The 22,933-nt window shown below is 33.1% G+C and overlaps 4 protein-coding genes across 6 annotated transcripts; 2 read left to right on the top strand and 2 right to left on the bottom strand.

Annotated features, from left to right (window-relative positions):
• Positions 1-1,865: 1,865 nt before the first annotated feature.
• Positions 1,866-2,420, top strand: LOC114713738 (chaperone protein dnaJ 20, chloroplastic-like). The gene has a single exon (XM_028898420.1). It carries the CDS (start codon positions 1,866-1,868, stop codon positions 2,418-2,420), a length of 555 nt encoding a protein of 184 aa, XP_028754253.1.
• Positions 2,421-4,549: 2,129 nt separating this feature from the next.
• LOC114713712 (chaperone protein dnaJ 20, chloroplastic-like) lies at positions 4,550-5,086 on the top strand. Its single transcript, XM_028898392.1, has one exon. It carries the CDS (start codon positions 4,550-4,552, stop codon positions 5,084-5,086), a length of 537 nt encoding a protein of 178 aa, XP_028754225.1.
• A 1,519-nt stretch (positions 5,087-6,605) lies between these two features.
• LOC114713740 (high affinity sulfate transporter 2-like) lies at positions 6,606-11,542 on the bottom strand. The gene is made up of 14 exons (XM_028898422.1): positions 11,494-11,542; positions 10,967-11,329; positions 10,819-10,867; positions 10,351-10,555; positions 9,645-9,819; positions 9,475-9,540; positions 9,283-9,396; positions 9,077-9,193; positions 8,853-8,979; positions 8,240-8,526; positions 7,960-8,150; positions 7,568-7,653; positions 7,399-7,475; positions 6,606-7,192 (listed from the first exon to the last, which is right to left on the bottom strand). Exons 2-14 carry the CDS (start codon positions 11,303-11,305, stop codon positions 7,052-7,054), a joined length of 1,974 nt encoding a protein of 657 aa, XP_028754255.1. The 5' UTR covers positions 11,306-11,329; positions 11,494-11,542; the 3' UTR covers positions 6,606-7,051.
• A 5,997-nt stretch (positions 11,543-17,539) lies between these two features.
• Positions 17,540-22,477, bottom strand: LOC114713736 (high affinity sulfate transporter 2-like). Of its 3 annotated transcripts, none has more exons than XM_028898415.1 (16): positions 22,428-22,477; positions 22,213-22,326; positions 21,544-21,586; positions 20,985-21,346; positions 20,848-20,896; positions 20,546-20,750; positions 20,261-20,435; positions 20,096-20,161; positions 19,903-20,016; positions 19,707-19,823; positions 19,486-19,612; positions 19,080-19,366; positions 18,809-18,999; positions 18,319-18,404; positions 18,153-18,229; positions 17,540-17,784 (listed from the first exon to the last, which is right to left on the bottom strand). In XM_028898415.1, the coding sequence occupies exons 4-16, from the start codon at positions 21,321-21,323 to the stop codon at positions 17,644-17,646; spliced, it is 1,974 nt and encodes a 657-aa protein (XP_028754248.1). In that variant the 5' UTR covers positions 21,324-21,346; positions 21,544-21,586; positions 22,213-22,326; positions 22,428-22,477; the 3' UTR covers positions 17,540-17,643. The 3 variants fall into 3 exon arrangements, with proteins under 3 accessions (XP_028754248.1, XP_028754250.1, XP_028754251.1); XM_028898418.1 differs by lacking the exon at positions 17,540-17,784 and adding an exon at positions 17,802-18,072 and having other exon boundaries at positions 18,143-18,229; XM_028898417.1 differs by lacking the exon at positions 21,544-21,586.
• Between the last annotated feature and the right edge of the window lie 456 nt (positions 22,478-22,933).

Genomic DNA, 22,933 nt, shown 5'->3' with positions numbered 1-22,933 from the left:
GCATAGCTTGTTTATTACTGCTCAAATTATAAATATAAAACTCATTTTATAGTATAAATTACACTATAAAAAGAGTCTTATATTTAGGACAAGAAGAGTATTAATTTACCACATCACTTAATTTATTAGTTATTTAGCTTAAACTAGTTGATTAGTGATGAAAACTTTTATATTCTTCAGAATTTCCCTTAAATAAGTTACAAAAGTAATAAGTATTTTCCTTCTATGAGTAGATATCTGGTTAGGGTTGCGTTTCTGTAAATGATTTGTAAATATTATTTTACACTTTATAGAAGATTTTGCATTAAGAAACTCTCTCTGTAATTGTGTATTCCAAAAATAGCAGATAACAAAAACTTTTGAAATATAATTAGATTTAAATTCTGCCTATCGAAATTCTAAATTATAATTCTCCTCCGGCTATTAATATTGGAAATACAATTCAGAGCTTTGCCTCCATATAAACATGGAGTGCGTAATAACACAATTCAGACATAAAAAAAATACACCACACGGAATTGCCAACCAGATTGACCTTTTTGCATGTAATGACACAAAATACTTATTATAAATTATACATATGCATAAACATAATATAAATATATATTCTCTATAATACTAAATATAAGAGCTAATTGAAAGGTTAAGTTACTGTGATATTAAATGTAAAACCTCAATCAACTTTATCTCTCAAATTTATATTTTTTCCTTTAAATTCTTCCTAGTGATGTACATATTAAGGGGATATTTCTTCAAGAGGGTAGTGTCTAATGGAAATTATTGAAATGAATATTTTAGAAAAATTATCACACATTTTTTAATTTATAAGTAATTAATTAAACTAATTTTCTTAATTTCTGCTAATTAGTTATATAGCTCCTTTGATTTAGGATTGCAACTTGGAAGGAATATATATATATATATATATATATAGACAAATTAAAATAAGCAAGGAAAGATAAAGATATTGCAGGATGAGGATAGATATGATTGGTCTACGGAAGGAATGAACAAACAGTAAAATAAGAAGGGAATAGCTGACCTATTTGACTGATATGGCCAATGTGTTAGTTGGTCAATATGATTTTTTATTAAGAGGCTATATAAATACATATACATTTTCTTATTGTCTGCCGGCAGATAATTTCAAATTAATTAGATTCCGAAGGCTTGATTTTTTCTATGGATGTTGGTTAAGGTAAGAACATATATTTAGTTACATACCCAATTAATCCAATTATAGTGAACTTATATATATATATATATATATATGTTTGTGTATATCTTCCGCTTCTTTTGAAGCCATATGCTACCAAAATATTTGAATCTCTCTCAGTGTGTGGGAGGCCACTGGCCACTTGTGTGTGTGTGTGTGTGTGTGTGTGTGTGTGTGTGTGTGTGTTACAAATAATCTATTAAGCAAAGAATTAAAGGTACACAAATGCACGCCCAATTGTTGTTGTTGAAGACTAGGGTTTATGTGTTTTATCAATGTTCTTCTTATTAATTAATTAATAACTAATTTGAAGATAATTACGTTGATTGATTGTGGAAACATTCAACGTTTTATTGTGTACACATCAACAAGAAAATGCATATCTCGATGCATACCAAGAAGAAAACGCGTATATATATATAGATCAAACAAATTCAATACCCTTGGTTTGTCAACCAATAGTTATATATTTATTCAATAATAAATTATAGTTATTCTCTTAAAGTTCAAAGAAATATTAATTTAAGGCCCCCTAAAAAGGTGTGACTGAGACTTGCGGTTAGGTTCCTTGACCCATTTATCGATATAAATAGGTGTAAAACACCATACCTTTGTCGTCGAGATTTGGGAGTCCAATTTCAAAGTAACAATGGACGTTTTATCCTTCAGATCATCCCTAATTTTTCCCTATAGGCCCTCCCATGGCTTTAATCCACTCTCAAAAAATTTGCAAACCCAAAAGCTTCATCCTTCGCATGTTTCATGCAGAGCAAGAAAGTTAGCTATTGAGGTAGAAGAAACAACTTCCGTCGATTTTTACAAGATGCTATCTCTGAATCCGAAGAGTGCAACCAAAGATGAGATAAAGAAGGCATATAGATCAATGGCACTTCAATACCACCCAGACACGTGCTTAGATCCTTTGAGGAAGGAGAAATGTACGAGGATGTTTGTACAGCTCCATGCAGCTTATAAGACATTATCAGACCCAGTGCTCCGAGAAGAGTATGATTATGAGCTTGACTTGATGACAAGCAAGAGGAATAAGAATAAGAGTGTTAACGGCGGTGATGAAAGATGGAGAAGAAGGTGGGAAGAGCAATTAGTTGAGTTGAAGAGAAGGTCTAATACAAGAATGGCTCAAAAGGAAGGATCATCATGGGGTAGTAGAATGAGGGCTCAAAACATGAAAAATCATAAATAATTAATTCATTTATTATTATATGTATATTATTGTTTATGTATCTTGTTTTGTTTAATGATATATAATTTTTAGGACATGATTCATTTATCATTTCAAGTGTGACTTTTAACACAGTGGAATTAAATTAATTCATTCTCAGGTCGGACTATCTTTCGGCTTTGTACTTACCTGCTTCTTCTTTTTACTTGCCTAATTCAAAGCCTCAACAACCCACACATTGTTATGCCTCTCAAGTTCAATTCTTTACATTTGATCTTTTAAATTTGTACTGTGCGAGTTACAATTTGTATATGATCATGTGAAGTATAAATTCCAAAAAAGAAGTTAGGAAGAATCACAATTAGGTCCCAAAGAAGGAAAATAATTACAAAACAAGTCCTTGAAGTTGTCGTTATTTTCTACTCTAAAACTTATCATTATAGGTTGCTTAGGTTGTTATTGAGATTTTTTAGTAATCATTTCTCTCCTCCTTCAAAACTTATTGTAATTCTCCCAAAAAGTTATCTAGACTAAGGAGCATGGCCCTAAACTCCAACTACAAGGGCCGGACTTAAGAAAATGAATAAAATCAAGGGAATAATATGGCTTTTTGATTCAAAGTATTTAAATTTTGTCTATATAATGGTTGCACTTCTCCAATAAGCTATTAGTTGAGATGTGAAACAGTCTTACCCCTATAAGAAGGAGAATACAAGTTTAAATTCTTAGAAACACACTTATTAGAAGGGCTTTAACTTTAATGCCTCTAGTCTGACAGAGACTAGTCTCAAATCCAAAATGATTTGAACAGACTCTGAGTTCACACATAAAAAAAAAAAATTGCACTTCTTTTCCATTGCATAATAATAATCATCATCTAGGTACTTATGCAATTTAATGCTTTAAACTCAATGGAAAGTAAAGGGTGCAGCAACAATTTTTTTAAAAAATTTTGAGACAAAATTCATCCTTTAGTCTGTCGAAATTACAAAAGATATCTTCAAAACAAAACAAGAAAAAAACAATTCAAATTGGATCGTCCTCTTTTAAGAAACGGTTGATATATATTACAAGTAAGGAAACGCACCGCATAAACTGAATCAAAATCTAGTTTACATATTAAAGCTTATTGACACATATGCATTGACCAAAATCTGTTCGTATGCATTATGGAGAGAAAAGGAGAGAGAGACAGAGAACTAAAAATAATCTGGGAATTAATGATGAAGACACTGCATAAGGACATACGATTCGTATAATAAGGACGAAGTGAAGAAGCAGTAAAATAACATGGAAACAGCCGACCTATTTGACTGCCATAACCAATGTGCATGCATGTACGTCCATATATGTTTATGATTCTTGATCAGAAGGCTACATTTTATTATCTGAATCTGATATAACTACATTTTACACGATTTGCCGGCAGATAATTCAAATTCATTAGAAGGCTATATGCATATGAATCAATTATATAGTGAATATATACAGATATTATACATGAGTCGTCTTCGTCTTCTTCTGGAGCCATTTGACACCAAAACATTTGAATATATAGCAGGCCACTTCTTAATTTAGGTATATAATTTACACTCAGAGACCAATATTGTTGTTGTCGTACGTCCTCGTCGTTGTTTATTAAGGTTTTTTTTCATGCGTTTGAATAAAACACGTGGATGTGTCTTTAGGTTGCTGCGTGACCTAAATGCGAAGATTATTAGGGCTTGTCCGTTTTATCAAATTGTCTTCTTAGTTAATTAACATAAGTCTGCTTTTGGAGCTAATCACATTGATGATTAGGTGTTGAAACATTCCGTGTTTTATTTTGTGTACTTTCATGGTGGACAGACAGCCAATGAGAAAATATCTCGATATATACCAAGAAGAAAACGCGTGTGTTTATATATATAAAACAATTCGAAACCCTAGTTTCGTCAACCATAGTTTTTTTTCTATTTAGGAGAATATATTATAGTTATTTGCTCAAAGTGGAAAGAAATATTAATTTAGGGTTCTCATAAATGTGTCCCTGTGAATTCGCAGTAGTTTCCTTACCCCATTTATATATATACATATATATATATAGTTGTGAAATACTATACGTTTTACTAGCTCCTCCAGAGACTTGGTAGTCAAATATCAAAGCAACAATGGACGTTTTATCCTTAAGTTCAACCCTATTTCCCAATAGGTCCTCTCATGGCCTTAATCCTCTCTCAAAAAAGTGGCAAAGCCAGGGGCTTAGTGTTTCATGTAGAGCTAGAAAGCTAGATATTGAGGTTGAAGAGACAAATCCCGAAAACTTTTACAAGATGCTATCTTTGAATCCCAAAAGTGCAACAAAAGATGAAATAAAGAAGGCTTATAGATCGATGGCACTTCAGTACCACCCAGACACGTGCCGAGACCCTTCAAGGAAGGAGAAGTGTACGAGGATGTTTGTGCAACTCCATGCAGCTTATGAGACATTATCAGATCCAGTGCTTCGAGAAGAGTATGATTATGAACTCGGCTTGATCACAAAAAAGAGTAATAATGAGAGTGTCAATGGAGGTGAAAGATGGAGAAGAAGGTGGGAAGAGCAAGTGGTTGAGTTGAAGAGAAGGTCTGATACAAGGATGTCTCAAAAGGAAAAATCATCATGGGCTAGTAGAATTAGGGCTCAAAACATGAAAAATCATAGCTGATTATCAATTCATTGATATTATATATATATATGTATAATTAAGAATTTTTCTGTTCCATGTATTTAATTTAATGTTCACTTTGTTGTGCTAATCATTTATTCTTGGGGTCGACATGCTTCTGATTGCACGTAAGCATGCCATTCTCTGTGTTGGAATGAAAAGCATATGCCTATTTTAAATGTTTTTAGAGGGTGTTTTGTGTAACTAATGATTTTAATATACTGCTACATAAATTTGCATGTATTATTGTTCACCAACAAAAATTTTGCGTGTTATTCTTCTTTAATAAGGGGAATGAAATTTTCACTCATCATATATGAAAGAGACTAGAAAGACAAGAATGTTGTTGCTACATACAGATACTTTTTTATTAGAAACAATTATGTTCAAAACACTATTGGATACTAAATATAATCATATCTCACAACGAGAATTCAAACTTTAATTCATCATGTTGTGAAGAAAGACAATGTTGTTTTATTGATCACAATATCGTTGGTGATTGCACTTTTATGATAATCAAGAATTTATCATTGAAAAAACACAATATAATTGAACTAATCTTACCTGATGAAATGAAAGTGTTATGAGTTTAATAGTATTTGGCGAGCCCTGTAAATGATCTCCTCCTCTTAATATTATACACCTAGAGACCTCCCAATATAAAAAAAAGTTGGTTAATTTTGGGATTGAATTTTATAAAATTATATAATAAAAGACAATTAAAAATCCATGATTGATATTTGAATACTGAATAAAAGCCGATTAAGACATATTTATGAAGCTTATTAATTAGGATACAGAGATCATCACAATGCGATGATGATTGGTGCCTTGAGATAGCATAGCGTGTAAATAAATTTTTCGTTTGATATATAACTGAAAAATGAAAGATGCCTTGACCTCTCTTTTTTTTATCTCTAAACAGGTGAATAGATTGAACACTATATCGAAGAAATGAACACAGTAAAATAAAAAGGAAATTGCAGACCTATTTGACTGATACAACCAATGTGTTAGTTTATTTTTTATGATTCTTTTTGAAAGGCTATATTTTATGCATTTTCCACCAAAACATTTGGCTACAGCAGGCCGCTTCTTAATTAGATGCAAATAATCCAGAGGTTTAATTTAGCTAATGAAATATGTTTGTATACACATACAGACACCATTGTTGTTGTCGTCGTCCTCCTCATCGTCGGTATAGGATTTTCGTGTGTTCGAATAAAACACATGAATGTGTCGTGAAGCTGCCGCCTTGCATGTGATGACCATATAAATATATATATATATATATAAAAATATATATATTATATTCCAGTCATTATAGGGTTCGTTGGCCTAATTAAAATGCAAGCTTTTCCCTTCTAAAGTAGTTTAAGCTATTATAAGCGAAGTTTCCATTTTGTCATTAAAGCCCTTCGCCCTTGAATCAAATGCTAATATATAGTAAAAGCTCATTAAACTTAATAATTCAGATTAATAATTTCAACTGTTGGATTACTTCTAGCATTTGTAATTTACCATCAAATATTGGCACACAAGTTAGTTCTGAATTTGAAGATAATACAACAACGATATCACAATCACCCCTGGAGTTCCTTGATACATATGGCTTCCACCAAATGAGGTGAATACAAACTACAAGCCAGGAAGGGGGGGTGTTCTCAAACTTTCTTCTTCTACAACTGGACAAATTTTCATAACTCTTTATACCTGAGATCTTCCTTTGAGCCCATCAATGGGCCATTGGCTGCACACAAACTTTGCAAAAGGAGGGGAAATGGCAAAAGAAGACTACAATATAGGCCACATGCATGGGAAGGAAGGACCCGGACTATATGGCTAACCAAGTAATCTTTAAACACTAATTACAGTTCATATCAACCAACAACGTACCGTTGACAACTTATGAATGGGTACGGTTCATATTGTGAATATATATATATATATATATTAAACCTATCAAACTTCTTCAGCTTTGGAACCAAAAGTTGCAACAGCATCACCCACTGATAGAAATATCTTGTCTTCCCCAATCATGTCTACTAACTTGGATGCGTAGAGCTTCTCCATTACAATTGGCCCAGGATTTGCCAAGATAAGCTGGGAGATTGCCAGGTAGAGAGATCATTGATATCACAATAAAATCAATTTGAAGATTGTTTTCTCACATAAACTACGCTTAGGCTTGAATCATGAGTTGTTAATCAGTAAAGATCATAGGCTTGCACAACGCATTTTATGTATCTCCTAGTCTTGCATTTGATCTAATACGAAAAGGTTGAATTTTGTGAATATGAATGTATTACCTGGACCTCTCTCTTTTGAACACTCTTGTACAAATCTTCAAAGGCATGGATGCCACTAGTGTCAATGTTAGTAACAGCTGCAGCAATAAAGTTGCATATATATGAATAAGAACGTTTTGGTGATTAATAATCAATATCAAGATCAAATCTTTTAACGGGAAAGCCTTACGTGACAGTTCAACAATTAGATACTGTATTGTGGGACCACTACTTTCTTTCCTTTGCTCATCTTCATCTTGCAGCCATCTCAGAATTCTGCAAATTTTGATTGAAAACTAAAGCATGATCTTGCAGGGTCTAGAAAATCAGATTATACATGGTACTCATTGAGTGAAATCATTGGATTTCTTAAGGTATCCCTCCCCATATTTATTGGTAATATAACTAGCTGTTAGAAACTTACAGCTCACCGTAGCCCTTAAATCTACATTATTGTAACTTGTGGTTACTTTTAGAAATTATGAAGAACGCTTTTTCCCCCCTTTTCCTTTTACAGAATTAAGGTTTGGACATTGAACATAAGACTTCATTTAGTTAATACCCTTAACTATCAGACCATACCTGTCCTTGATATAGTTAGAGTTTGAGAAGTAGATTGCAGAGTCAACTCTAATAATTAGCATTCCGGGAATCTGTGTAGCATGTGGGTATTGATAGATGTTCCTGTACACCTTGGTCCCTGGAAGCTTCCCAAGTACCACAGTCCTTGGCCTTGTCACTTGTAAAAGGATTTTCGCAAATGATATGGCCACCTGCAAAACATGAGTTAATAAAATAACGCTTGCAAGATATCAATTAAACAACAATTTTATAAAGTTTTTCTTTCTCGATTTCTTTTTACCGCGATGAGAAGGCCAATCTCAACATTCTTGAAAATCACACCAAAGAAGGCTCCCACGCAGGCTAGAAAATCAAACTTGTCAATCTTCCACAGCAGAACGACTGCATCAATATCAACAAGGCCTACCACAGCAGCTATTATAATAGAAGCGAGCACTGCATTTGGGGTGTACTTAAATAATGGGGTAATGAACACCAAGGTTAATAACACTACGATGGCCATAACAATGTTTGATACAGCAGTTTGACAGCCAGCCATATAGTTTACTGCTGATCGTGAAAAAGATCCTGCATAAACAATAAAAATGCTCTCAAGATCCATTGAAGTCTCCTTTCATAGGAGAGGCTCGAACAACATACTCCTTCCAGTCCCTAATATAAGAACTAGTTGGGAAGTTAAATTTGACTCTAAATATAAGACTTTAATCCACTTTATATTTTATATTTATCATTTTCCCCCCAAACCGATACAATCTAATGTTACAAAGAGGTATTTTAGGAGGATCAAGTCACATCTTAGTCTAACAAAATTAAGTGACTCTTATATGAAGAATCAGATGAAGTAATAGGTAATATTAGAGTTTTTGCTTTTTTTTCCTTTTGCTTTTTTGCACCTGTAGCTACATAGCAAGATGTCAGTGAGCCAACAATATTCATTGTTCCCATTGCCACCATTTCTTTGTTACCGTCCAGCGGATAATCTTTCATAGCAGCAAATGTTCTCCCAATTGCCACAGCTTCCTACATTTATATACATAGTTGGTTTCAAAACATGTTACAGACAGTCCTGTGGAGGCTAGGAATAATCACTTGTCATGCGTAGAATTAGCATATATACCGTGAGAGCAATCAAACCAGCTATCACACCAACTCTAATACCAGGGCCAAGATATTTTCCACTGAAAATGAGTTCACTAGCAGATGATGGATTCACTCCCTTTTCAATGTGTGTCACCTGAAATGATAGCATATTATGAGCTCTAAAGTTCACAACTTCATTTTCCTTAAACTATGATAAGAAAAAGTCAATTTGATGCTACTCACAATTGCTACACCATTCTTGTCAGCACGAGTAATGTAGACAAAAAAGGTGGACAGTATAACAGACACCAAAGGAGAAAGTGCAGAAACCCAAAATAGTTTCTTATTCTTTTTAGCCTGTCAAGTAACAGTTCAGAAAATTGTAATGGAAGAATATAATCTATGGAAAGGGAAATAAATGGCATGCTTGCTTACCAGATACTTAGTTGCAAGGAGGAAAGCCAAGAATGCTAATCCAATGACTATTGTCTGCCAATTCCACTGTAAGAATAGAAGAAATTATAAACACAATGTTTGTGAGTTTAGCTATCTTTTCCTTGAATATATATACCCAAATAAAGCAAATTCAAAACTTTATTAGGTACCCCATGGTGCACGTTAGTCCAAACTGAGCGCATGACAGAAATTATGTCAGTCTTCTTGGTAAAGTTCTTTATGCCAAGCAATCCTTTAAACTGCTGTAGGGCTATAGTAACTGCAGCTCCAGCCATGAATCCCACAATAGCAGCGTGAGACAAGAAGTCAATCAGGAAACCGAGCCTGCGACAAAGTTGTCATAAATGTTAAACAGCCTAGGCTTTTATATTGAAGTGCTTCTGCTATTGCTATATTTCTTCTAACCTCTATATTTAGTCGCAAAAATGCATTTTTAACAGATGCCAAATATGCTACCTTCGGTCCTTAATATAGAGCTAATTGACTAATTTAAGTATATTGAGAAAATTAGTTAAGTTAGTTATTTATAATAAACAGGTGTTTTTTCCTCTAAAATACCCTTATCAATCACGTGCATTAACTAGAACTACCATAGTAAAACCTTTAACATATGCAACTACTATGAAGACAACCTTGAGAAAAATGCATAAATATGAGAGATAAAATATATTAGGGTCTTATATTTAGGACCAAACTAAATGTCAAACTAGCATTTATATCAATGACAGCTGAACCTTCATCTAAAAGTTCAAACTTCAGAATTGACTTTTTTTTTTTTAATACCAGAATTCAGATTCAGACAGATCAAGAAAGAAGAATGCATTGGGGTCATAATATGTTGCGGCAAGGGTGTACCTGAGAAATCCAAGTGCTAGTTGAGTGATTCCTGCAAAGAAGGTGGCAGTAAATGCTAGACGAAGATATTCATGACTTTTGTAGTCACTAATCTCATCTGTCAGCATAGTTCCAAGCAATAGGGACACCACAGCTACTGGTCCTATGGCTATATCTCTTGAGCTTCCCATGAAAGCATAGACCAGAGGAGCCACAAAGCTGGTGTCTGCACATATTGATTGAAAGTTCATCACATAAAGCCACGAAGTAGAGATTGATGTCTACATAAAAAGCTGAACAATAATGAGTCTTATCCTACTAAGTGGTGTCAATTCTGCATAGATTACACAATGTTATTATGCTTTATTAACAATAAAATTTTTGAACAAATTATTAACCAAAATGTCCCGCTCGAAATTTCATTAAGTGTTCTCTTTAGTTAAACGAAAAATTAGAATGCTATTTAGAAACAAAAATCAAAATACTTACACAGTCCATACTGTGGTTTCAAATTTGCAAGCTTTGCATATGCAATATCCTGTACATTGTATTACATTCATATGTGAGTCATGATCCAAGAGAAATTAAACAAGCATGCCAGTGTATTAATAACATCCTAAAGGAGCACTATACTTACCTGAGGAATACAGAGACTTGCAATGGTAACTCCAGCAACAAGATCTCCTTTAAATTTACTAATATTATAACCTCTTCCCCATTCAAGAATTGGGAATACCGCTTGGAGGCCAAGAACAAACTTTCTTGATCCAGGTTGGTCCTTAAAGTGGCTTAAGGGCTTGTCCGCAAAGAAAGTTTCCATCACAGAATCTTTGATCTCTCTGAGAAGATTTTGCTTTGGAGGGGCTCCCACTTTGTGAATATATGGCAAAGTCCTGTCATGTCGACGAGAAGAATGCCCACTTCTGATTTCCTGTGTGACCTTTTCCACGGCCTCATCGCTAACACGGTTACTCATTGAGCCCAGAAACTAAGCACCAATCTGCAAATAACTCACAAAATTATGAAGACAATTAACTTGCTATAAAAGCTTTGATTTAGAGTTAAGTTTAGCTTAGGTTCACAAAGGAATCATATAAGTGGCTCAATCTCAAGTAGACAAGAATATAGTGAAATATATGAATCAAAAAGACATAGTAAAAGTACCAGATGACGAATGGTAGAGAACCCGGCAACGAACTTGCACTCTAGTGCACAAGGTTCTTGCTCATTATATAGAGACGGGGATGGGATGGGATGGGATCAACATGGAATTTCAGTCTCTATTTAGTTTGATGTGAAAGTGTTAATCTTATAAAATAATTTATCAGTTTCATTCTATTGATGAGCCATTGGGAATATATAACGAAGTTAGAATAGGCAAATCAATTTTTTATTGTCAGCTTGCTGCGCATTGCAAAAGTCAAAAATCAAGTTGATCATACGTTGAGAGAGAGAGAGAGAGAGAAGAATTTTACTTTGGATTTTCCTGGTAACTAAAGTTCTAATCAAACCAAAGGCAGTTGACTTTAAAGCCAGACTAGGTAGGTTCCTGTAACCTGACAAATTTTCTGAGGCTTTCTTTGGTTATTTGAATAAAGGTTGAGATGCATCTAACATTCTGAAATATTTTCTCAGATACATCCAATAGCTAAAATAATTTATTTTGGCTTTTTGACCCCATATTATAGGATGGATCTCGAAAGATATGAAAGATCTCCTTCCAAGCCATACACACAACTTTCATCAAATACGGCTTTCCACAGAATTCTACATGTATCTATGAGATCGAACATGAAATTCTGTTTACTCACTTGAAATTGAGTATTTGTTTCCCTCCTTTTACTGGTACATCTGGCATTTTAAAATATTTTTTCAAATGTATCTAGCACCATAAAATATTTTAAGGTGCTAGACGGTACTGGAAAAAAAACTTTATGATTGAATGCACTACAAAATACTTTAAAGTGTTGGATGTAGCCGAAAAAATACTTTAAGAACTATATAGCCATAACCGTATGAGTTATCATCTTTACCATTCTATAAATAGATTTGGAAAAAAATAAAATGTTCAGCTACAGTTTGGAATCTTGCTTGAATTTAATTCACGACAAATGATACCATGCATCATCCAAAGTTTGACAATCACAGTCTAACACAAACCCATCGGTGACTTCTCAGTTAACAGATTCGTTTTATAAGATCTAAATTTTTAAATTGGTTTGATCTTTTTTTTCCCCATAAGATTTAATTTGGATTGTGTGAATATCTAATTCATTTTTATCAAATTTATCCCTAATTCATTGGATTATTTTTTTCTCCTACATTATTTTTCATTTTGTTTCTCACTATCTCTCTCTCATATACTCTCTTGTAAATAAGGATATATTTAGAACCAAAAAAACCATATTATTTATATATTTATTACATTTAACAAATATTAAAAGATTCCTTAAACAACAAAATTGGGTTACTTAAATCTCATAAAAAGAACTACAAGGAGTACCAATTCTGATTATATAAACATGGAATCACCGAGTATACATGTCACGTCATAAATAAAAATATAATTAATTTATGACGACCTAAACAGTGAAAGCCAACAAAAATTGATTCGGGTATTTGGATATCAAGAGAAGGGTTTTTTAAAATTACTTTTTTACAAATCAAAATAAACTCCTCTATATATTTATACCATAAAATTCTTCTGAAAGTATGGTTTGATTTTTATCCAAACACCTCCTCAGCTAGTAATAAGTAATGATTTAACTCAATTCATAATGCCTTGAATTCAAATGTCGCCCATAGTATAAGGATCTAAGTATTTTAATAAGCGCATTTTGAATTTAGAAACATGCCCTCAGCCTCTGGAGGGACAACTCATCCAAATCAGTAATGTTTAGTTATACGCAAACAGAAGAGAAGTTGTATTATAATCGTAATCGTGCCATATATATATATATATATATATATATATATCAAACTAAAACCAAAAACGAAAATGGGTACAGTACACAGAGGTAGTATTTAATGGCGATACGAATGAGGCCCGTGATTCCATCCAAATTCATCAGACCCAAATGCGTTGAATTCTTTCAAATCCTTAATTTTGAATTTTCATGATAAGCCGCCAAGTGATTAAATTAGAATAATTATATACTCCTATCGTCCTATTAATAAAATACAGAAAGAAGGTTTTTCGTGATTAATATCCGTGTAGTTTTTCTATTTTGTTAATGAATTAGCCACTGAAATTATAATTAACTTTGATCGAAATCGAAAGTACTTGGAGATGATATGGTTGACATATCATTAGTAATAATATGAATTTTAATTAAAATTGACCATAATTTTAATTTCTTGATGATAAAATTACAAAAATTTCTACTCAAGTCTCTAATACAATTGTAAGGGAGAACTGCAATCTAATTTTAAAGAAGAGAAATAATTACTAAAAAGTCCCGACAATAGCCTGAATAGCCTGTAATAACAAGTTTCAGAGTGAAGAATCACAACTTCTAGAATTTGTTTCATAATTTTTTTCTTATCTTGGAACCTCATTGTAATTCACCCCAATTGTAAAAGACCAAAAACTATATTTTAACATGCATTATTGATCTGTAATTCTGTATAACTTACGTTGACTCGAAGCAAAAATATATACACATCTGTAATAAACTTAGGTGACATTAATTTATTATGACCAATAATTGGGTCTTAGTTTTGACTTCTCTCATATTAATAGTGAAAAATGAAATAATAATAATAAATAGGACGCTGATTCTTGAATAATTGCAACAGAATCAATCGAACTAATAGCATGCATTGTTGGCAAAAAAAAAAGGAACAAGTTTAGGTAGTTATCAAAGTGATGAGCACTCTAGGCCCATCATATCAGGATCACTCAGATCTGATTTGGATGGTTCGGATTTAATTTTTTTTAATAAAAATTTTTTCAAAATAAATAGTTAAGTTATCATCTTGTTTTAGATTCCATGCTCATTAAAATAATTATTTTAAAAAATAAAAATAAAAAATTAAATCTGGACCATGCATGTCAAATGTGAATAATCCAGATATAATGAGTTTAAAGTGCTCATTACTCTATTGAGCACCAAAACTGGTTCCATAGGGGGAAAAAACTAATAGCCTATATTAATTCATTTTAAATTTTTTGGCAAACATTCATTTTCCTAGTGACATTAAAACTTGACGTATTATTATTTGTCTAGTAGCATAAAAAGTCGATTTTTTTTTTTACCACAAGACAACTTTATTTATTAACAACACGCTCGTCCAACAAGGTGTTTGCCTTGCCATGTACTCTTCCTTTTTTTCCAGAACTTTTTCTTCTGCGTGAGTGGAACTGATTGAATAAAAGAGATGCTTTACGAAAAAAATTTATTAAAAAAATACTTCACGAAAATCAATGCATATTTTTTAGAAATAACTTAATTAATCTTTTAATCTTTCTAAATCAGTTATCAAGTTCTCCTGTTTCTCTTCTCATCCTGTGTGGACTTGCATTTTGATTTTTCAATAGTTTTGATGACTTTGTGATTGTGTACTAGTTATTTGTGGCTAGTGTTTTTGTTTTCTGAGTTTAAAATTATATATATGTTATTAAATTAAAATCGAGCTTTATCAAAATTAATAAGAAGGGGAAAAAAACAATTCTATGTCATTATACAAGAAAGAACAAAACAAAAAAAAAAACATAGAATATGATTACAATATGGACACAGTGCTATAAAGCTGGGCGTATATTGTTTACAACTGTGAAATAATATTCACGCAAATGTCATTTTCATGACGACAAAGCTAAATTTTATATTAAGAAAATATATATTTTGTTCATTTTTTAACTATTGGATGATATCAACATAATAAGGTAAAAATAAAAATTATTTAATTTGTATTTAATACTCATTTTATTAAATTGATGTGACTGCGAAAAATAATTACAAATTTTCATAATGAACTGTGCATGGGAAATTATTTTGGGTGTAAACCTGAATTATAATGATTTCATAAACATGATAAAGGGATTGTTTTTATAAAAAAGAAAACTAATATTTGACATGAACAAAATACATAATGAAAGATCTGGTGAGTGAAGACTGAAGACGCTTATATATTTGAAAAAATTACTCATAAGTCCTAAATTAGAAAATTAAATACAAAATATTCCTAAAAATTTATATTTATAAGTCAATTATTTACAGATCTACATGTCAAATTTAATAATTTACAGTTCCAAGCCAAATTTTGATATTTACAAGTTTTTTTGCCAAATGTTTTCAAGTTGAGAGTTGTGTTATTTTACAAATCAAATTCGTAAAACTTATTTAAAAAAAATCAAATTTGTTACTATTTTTATCTAATTTTATATATGTGTGATATTTCACATATATGTGTCTGACTAAATTACAAATGAGTTAAAACTATAAGAACTAAAAAATTAATTTTTTCTAAAAATTATATACTTGAGATCTCTCTCACACATGCCAAAGGATGTACACACACATATATATATAAAGAAATATTTAAAAAAACCCAAAAAAAAAATAAATGATGTTTTGGCACAATAAATGAATCTGAATGAATCTTATAATTTTTACTACATTTTGTCTTTGGCCATATTGTCCACGTGTGTGAGTTTCTTTTTATGGAAAACAATAGTGCATAAACAAAGAACATAATTGGAAGTTAATTAGAAAAATTCGAGGTCAACGATATCATTTTATATAGGAATTATGTTAAACTACTTTCTACGGATAAGAGAGATTCTCATGAATGAACCTGGACGCCATTTAGGGAAAAATTCACTGTCTTCATTTTTTTAATGCATATAATAATTTATTACAAGCGTGGGGTTAAACTATTAATTACTTGTTACTTTGACTAATGACACAGTCTTTAATCTCTTCTAGAATTATGTTAAATAAATGCTTTTTATATACAACCCCATATGTATATTGACAGGCTGGTATATTGATTGAGTTAATAAACAAAGCTGGCCAAGTTTCTCAATTCTCATACTTAGGGTTTATTCGTGAAAAAAAATATTGCAAACTGATATACTGTAAGAGATTTGTTTAATAATTTGTTGATAAAATATGTAAACACATAATTAAAAATGTTTATATTTCATAAGCTAAATTATGAAGAGGAAATATGGGAATAGTATTAAATTTTTGGACAATACTTACATCAAGTTGATTATATCTATTATGTCAAGTTTTCTAATTATATATAATCATATGTCCTATTTTTAAAACATTATCATTTAATTATAAACTCATATAAAAAAAAATAGGACGCATGATCATGTATAATTGGAAAACTTAATATAATAGATATAAAGAATTTGAATTAAGCGTTTTCGTAAATTTTTAGTGAAAAAATAACAACATATATGAAAACAATATAATAATGCTATTTAAAAATTTGATGACCAAAATATTTGATAATTTGGTTTATTCTAAGGTTTATTTAAAATATTACGTCTTATAATGATAGTATATTATAAAGTTTAAATATGACATATATTTAAAAAATAATGCACATACATCATAATAACATTTTTAGTGAATATATGTCTATATCATAAAATTAATATAAAGCGGACAGAAACCAAACAATTTCTAATTCAATAATGCAAATATATCCTATAATTTTCCATTACATGGCATATATGAAAATTTAGCAAGATACTTGTGCCTTGATATCAATTTAATAACAATCAGGTTCTAAGACATTTTGCTAAAAGATGAACTACGTACAGATATTAGCCAAAGAGTTAAGACAGGATTGGTTGAATCACAATTTGGATGGTGACTGCTTCATCAGCCCTATGGTGAATTTAATGGCCGAATAATGCACATACATGGTCAGGAAAGTACCAATGACATAAATTAATAATTTATCAAATCAGACAGTGAATCTCGAAGAGAAAAAAGCCCAAGAAAATGAAAACAACTTCCCCAAACCTTTCTTCTAATTGTTTTTTTTTTTTTTTAAGCTGCATCAAAGCTCATTTCATATTTGCCACTTGAACAGAACATATGTACATATGACCTTGAATCATGGTCTTCCTCTAACCTCCTTGAATCAACCGTTGGAAAGTGAAAGGGAGACAAGCCTAGCCAATAGTATAACAACACAATTAGAAGACTCTGAAGCATGCCACGTAGGAAAATAATGGTCCGGACTATTATTGGCCCAGCAACCTGGAAACATGGCCTAAGTACAGCTCATCACAACCGCCAGTTCACAACTTATGAATTGGTTCTTATATGGACAATTATCAACTTATCAAACTTGATCAGCCTTTGAACCATAAGTTGCAACAGCATCACCTACTGATAGAAATATCTTGTCTTCCCCAATCATGTCCACTAACTTGGATGCGTAGAGCTTCTCCATTACAATTGGCCCGGGATTTGACAAGATAAGCTGTAAGAATGCCAGAGATATGAATAATATCACAACCAGATATTGCAAAGATTGTTTATTCGCATCAAATCATGTTAGGCTTGAATAAAGGGTTATTAGTAAAGAACAGGCACAACATATTTATATGTGCCTCCTGGGCTTGATCCTTGATCTAATATCAATTTAATTAATTCATCCTAAAACTCAAGCTATTGAATGACAAACCTAGAGATAGTGTTATCTAATCATTTAAAGTGCATAAGATCATTATAGATAGAGTTAAGCAGTTAAATCTTCAAGAACAGAAAGTTATCTTCTCCGGAAGAGTTTTGCAGAGAAAATTTTGCAGTGATGATGAAAAGATGTTTAATTATCTGATTATGTATTACCTGGACCCCTCTTTTCTGTAGGCTCTTGTATAGATCTTCAAAGGCGTGGATGCCACTAGTGTCAATGTCAGTAACAGCTGCAGGATTATAGTTTCATGAATGATAATGTTTTGTAGATCAATAATCGATATGAAGATTAAATAATAATCTAAAGGCAAATCCTTACGTGACATTTCAACAATCAGATATTCTATTGTGGGAAAACTACTTTCTTTCCTTCCTTCATCTTCATCTTGCAGCCATCTCAGAATTCTGCAAATTGTGATTGGATCCTATCCATCAGGTAGGCATGATATTGAAGGGTCTAGAAATTTAAAGATTATACATAGTAAATCTCAAGTGAAAATCATTGGATTTCTTGAGTTTACCCTGTCTATATATTCATTGGTAGTAATCGTTTGAAACCAACAGCTCATAGTTCCAATAACTACATCATTGTGACTAGATACGTTTTTAAATCATGTAGAACACTAATTTTTCTTTGTTTTTTCCGAAATGAAACTTGGACTTTTAAACCAAGACTCCATATATATATATATATATATATATATAGTTGAAACCCTTAACCGTTAAACCACACCTAGTGGCTTGTAGATCCCTCATTTCTCCATGATGACACACATTATATGGGAATAGCTAGACGTGAAATCAATCACCTGTCCTTGATATAATTAGAGTTTGAGAAGTAGATTGCAGAGTCAACTCTAATAATTAGCATTCCGGGGATCTGTCTAGCACTTGGGTATTGATAGATGTTCCTGTATACCTTGGTCCCTGGAAGCTTCCCAAGTGCTACTGTCCTCGGCCTTGTCACTTGTAAAAGGATTTTAGCAAAGGATATGACCACCTGCGAAACATGAGTTCATAATAAGCTTGCATGATATTGAATGTCATAGTTTTAAAATTTTTCTTTTGATTTCCTTTTACCGCGATAAGAAGGCCAATCTCAACATTTTTGAAAATCACGCCAAAGAAGGCTCCCATGCAGGCTAGAAAATCAAACTTGTCAATCTTCCATAGCAGAACGACTGCATCAATGTCAATGAGGCCTATCACAGCTACTATTATAATAGAAGCAAGCACTGCATTTGGGGTGTACTTAAACAGTGGTGTAATGAACACTAAGGTTAATAACACAACGATGGACATAACGATGTTTGACACAGCAGTTTGACAGCCAGCCATGTAGTTCACTGCTGAGCGTGAAAAAGATCCTGAATATACACAAGAAATGGTATCAAGATCGCAGCTATTCAACATAAAGGTCTTCTTAATATGAGAAGTATACATTAGATAATATGAAGCTTTTTCCTTTTGCTTTCCGCTTTTGTACCTGTGGATACATAACAAGATGTCAGTGAACCAATAAGATTCATTGTTCCCATGGCCACCATTTCTCTGTTACCATCAACTGAATAATCTTTCATGGCAGCAAATGTTCTCCCAATTGCCACAGCTTCCTACAACCCCAAAAAGTTCGTTTCAAATTTGTTAAAAGAACAAGAGAGTCCAATTGAGGTGAGGAATCACTAGTCATATGCAGCATTAGCTTACTGTGAGTGCAATCAAACCAGCTATCACGCCAATCTGAATACCAGGGCCAAGATATTTTCCACTGAAGAAAATATCACCGGCAGATATTGGATTCACTCCCTTCTCTATGTGTGTCACCTGAAATAGCATATTTTGGGTTCTAAAGTTCACAACTCTGTGTAATCTATGACAGAAAACTCAGTTCAATGCTACTCACAATTGCAACGCCTTCCTTGTCTGCACGGGTGATGTAAACAAAAAAGGTGGACACTATAACAGACGCCAAAGGAGCAAGTGCAGATAGCCAAAACAGTTTCTTATTCTTTTTAGCCTGTCCATTAAAAGATTATATTTCAGAAAATTGTAATGGAGGAATTTATGGAAAGGGTATTCATTGGTGCCATTCTCACCAGGTACTTGGCTGTAAGGAGGAAAGCCAAGAATGCTAACCCAATGACTATCGTCTGCCAATTCCACTGCAAGAATAGACGAGATTACAAATGTAATGCCTGTGAGCTTTTGTTTACCTTTTCCGTCTATGCCAAGAGAAATCAAAACTAAAACTTCATTAGTACCCCATGGTGCACGTTAGTCCAAACTGAGCGCATGACAGAAATTATGTCACTTTTCTTGGTGAAGTTTTTTATGCCAAGCAATCCTTTAAGCTGTTGCAAGGCTATAGTAATGGCAGCTCCGGCCATGAATCCCACAATGGCAGCGTGAGACAAGAAGTCAATCAGGAAACCAAGCCTGCGAAGTTAAGTTCAAACTTTCAGAGCTGGAGTGGTTTTTACGCTAATATTAAGACAGGGCAGGAAAGAAGATTGCATTTTGGACCACATACTGCACCAAGGGTGTACCTGAGAAATCCAAGTGCCATTTGAGTGATTCCAGCAAAAAAGGTGGCAGTGAATGCAAGACGAAGATAGTCATGACTTTCAAAGTCACTGATCTGATCCGTCAGCATAGTTCCAAGCAAAAGGGATACCACAGCCACTGGTCCTATGGCTATATCTCTTGAGCTTCCCATAAAAGCATAGATAAGAGGAGCCACAAAGCTGGAGTCTGCGCACAATTGATACAAAGTTAATCAAATAAAGCCACGAAGCTTAGATGTCTACCTGATGAACTCAATTGTTACTAAGAAAATCAAAATACTTACAGAGTCCATACTGTGGCTTCAAATTTGCAAGCTTTGCATATGCAATATCCTGTATTGCATTCATTAGTGAGCCATGATCCAAAAGAAAAAAGCATGCATACCCGGTATTAATAATATCCTAAAAGAGCGCCACTTACCTGAGGAATACAGAGACTTGCAATGGTAAGTCCAGCAACGAGATCCCCTTTAAATTTACTAAGATCGTAACCTCTTCCCCATTGAAGGATGGGGAACACTGCTTGCAGGCCAAGAACCAACTTTCTCGATGCAGGTTGGCCCTTAAAGTGGCTTAGGGGCTTGTCTGCGAAGAAAGTTTCCATTGCAGTTTCTTTGATCTCTTTGAGAACATTTTGCTTAGGAGGAGTACCCACCTTGTGGATATGTGGCAAAGCCCTGTCATGTCGACGAGAGGAATGCCCACTTCTGATTTCCTCTGTAACCCTTTCTATCACCTCATCGCTGATTCGGTGACTCATTATTGCCAAAGACTAGCAATAACCTGCAAATCACGATTATGACAAGTAGCTGGCCGTTAGTGGAAATCTCTGATACCCAGTGACCTGCTATAAAAGCTTTAGAGTCATGTTTTGTCGCGACAAGTTTAGCTTAATTTCATAAAGGAATCATATAAGGACCTCGATCTCAATTGGACAAGAATACAGTGAAATAAATGAATCAAAAGGCACAGTAAAGTACCAGATGATGAACAGTAGAGTACCCAACTAGTTCGCCCTATATCCTGCAAAAAGTTCTTGCTCATCAATTCATTATATAGAGGCGGGGATGGGATGTAATGGATTTATTCAGTCCATACGTGGTTTGACATGCAGGTGTTAATATCATAAAATAAATCATCATTGTCACTCTACTTATCAATAATTGGAACAAAATGACGTTCGTTTGAATAGGCAAATCAATCTTTTAATAGCTTGCGTATTGCAAAGTGAAAAACCAAGCTGATCATACATTAAGACTTAAAACTGACGAGAAAGAGAGATGAGGCAGAAGAAGAAAGTGAAAATCTAAAGATTCACAGACCAAGGAGAGTATTATTCCCAATGAGGTAGATTTGTCTGCTTCCAAATTGGTAGTTTCTTTCTTTTGGCCATTGGGTGATTGTAGTTGATGCAAAGAAAAGTGGCAAGACAACGAAAAAGACAAAAAAATAAGAGGGGCAACCAAAAGTAAAAGGAATAATTTAACTTTGGATTATCCTGGTAATTCAAGTTCACACGAAAAGAGATTTAAATAACTTCATTTAGTCTCTTTCAAAGTGAGGCGGAAATGATTGATTATTGTGACATTTTCCATGTGCCATTATTTTTCAGCCATTCTGTCATCAAATTCTTAACAGCTTATCCTTACCTGTGAATTATGAACCTGGAGGAGGATATTTCACCAAAATACAGGCATGAATTCCCAGCACTGTTAGTCCAATCCATCCTCATCGACTCCCAATAACCATTCCCCAAAGTAATCCTAAACAGTTGAGAGTAAAACCAGTTTAGATCCAACCGACAATATATCAAATAACACAAAGCATTCATGCATCAACGATTCATCCAAAGTTAAACACTCACAGAGTCAGTGACGCAAAATCAACAATCGGCGATTCATCTATCAACTGCAGGACCAAGTAGGATCATACATAGCGAAGAAAAATCAATTCGTGATTAATGAAACAGCGACATGAACAGTAATGTAGTATAACATGTAACGGAAACAGAAGTTTAAATTATTATACTGTAATCGTAATCGTACCAAAGCTTATATAGTTTGTTGGCCTTGGTGATTGACTGATTATTAAACTAAAGTAAAAAATTAAGAAAAGGGTACGGAGAGGTATTTGATAAAACTACGAATACGAATGGAACCGTAAGTCCGTCCAAGTTCATCAAATCTCGAACTGTTGAGAAATGATCCAAATGCATTCGTAGTTTTGAATTTTCGTGATAAGCATAACGCCGCGCAAAAATAGGATATGCTATAAATATATATATATATATATATATATTTCATGTGATAAGCTGCTTGCGTTTGAAGATATACGCCCTGTTTACATGATTAAAATCACTTATAAGCATGT

This window comes from Neltuma alba, unplaced genomic scaffold, assembly GCF_004799145.2.
Source record: "Neltuma alba isolate B1F8T4 unplaced genomic scaffold, ASM479914v2 tig00011454_pilon, whole genome shotgun sequence".
In the NCBI taxonomy this organism is placed as follows: Eukaryota; Viridiplantae; Streptophyta; class Magnoliopsida; order Fabales; family Fabaceae; genus Neltuma; species Neltuma alba.
The sequence above is the reverse complement of the archived record's forward strand: the minus strand, read 5'-3'. Positions and strand labels throughout refer to the sequence as shown.

Coding starts and splice junctions, on each gene's coding strand:
- LOC114713738 (XM_028898420.1), top strand. CDS start 1,866: ATGGACGTTTTATCCTTCAGATCATCCCTAATTTTTCCCTATAGGCCC.
- LOC114713712 (XM_028898392.1), top strand. CDS start 4,550: ATGGACGTTTTATCCTTAAGTTCAACCCTATTTCCCAATAGGTCCTCT.
- LOC114713740 (XM_028898422.1), bottom strand. CDS start 11,305: ATGAGTAACCGTGTTAGCGATGAGGCCGTGGAAAAGGTCACACAGGAA. Junction 9,541..9,644: donor GGACTAACGTGCACCATGGG/GTACCTAATAAA, acceptor CTATTCTTACAG/TGGAATTGGCAGACAATAGT. Junction 9,194..9,282: donor ACAAGAATGGTGTAGCAATT/GTGAGTAGCATC, acceptor CTATCATTTCAG/GTGACACACATTGAAAAGGG.
- LOC114713736 (XM_028898415.1), bottom strand. CDS start 21,323: ATGAGTCACCGAATCAGCGATGAGGTGATAGAAAGGGTTACAGAGGAA. Junction 20,436..20,545: donor ATGGCACTTGGATTTCTCAG/GTACACCCTTGG, acceptor TTAACTTCGCAG/GCTTGGTTTCCTGATTGACT. Junction 18,230..18,318: donor TCTGATTGTTGAAATGTCAC/GTAAGGATTTGC, acceptor ATAATCCTGCAG/CTGTTACTGACATTGACACT.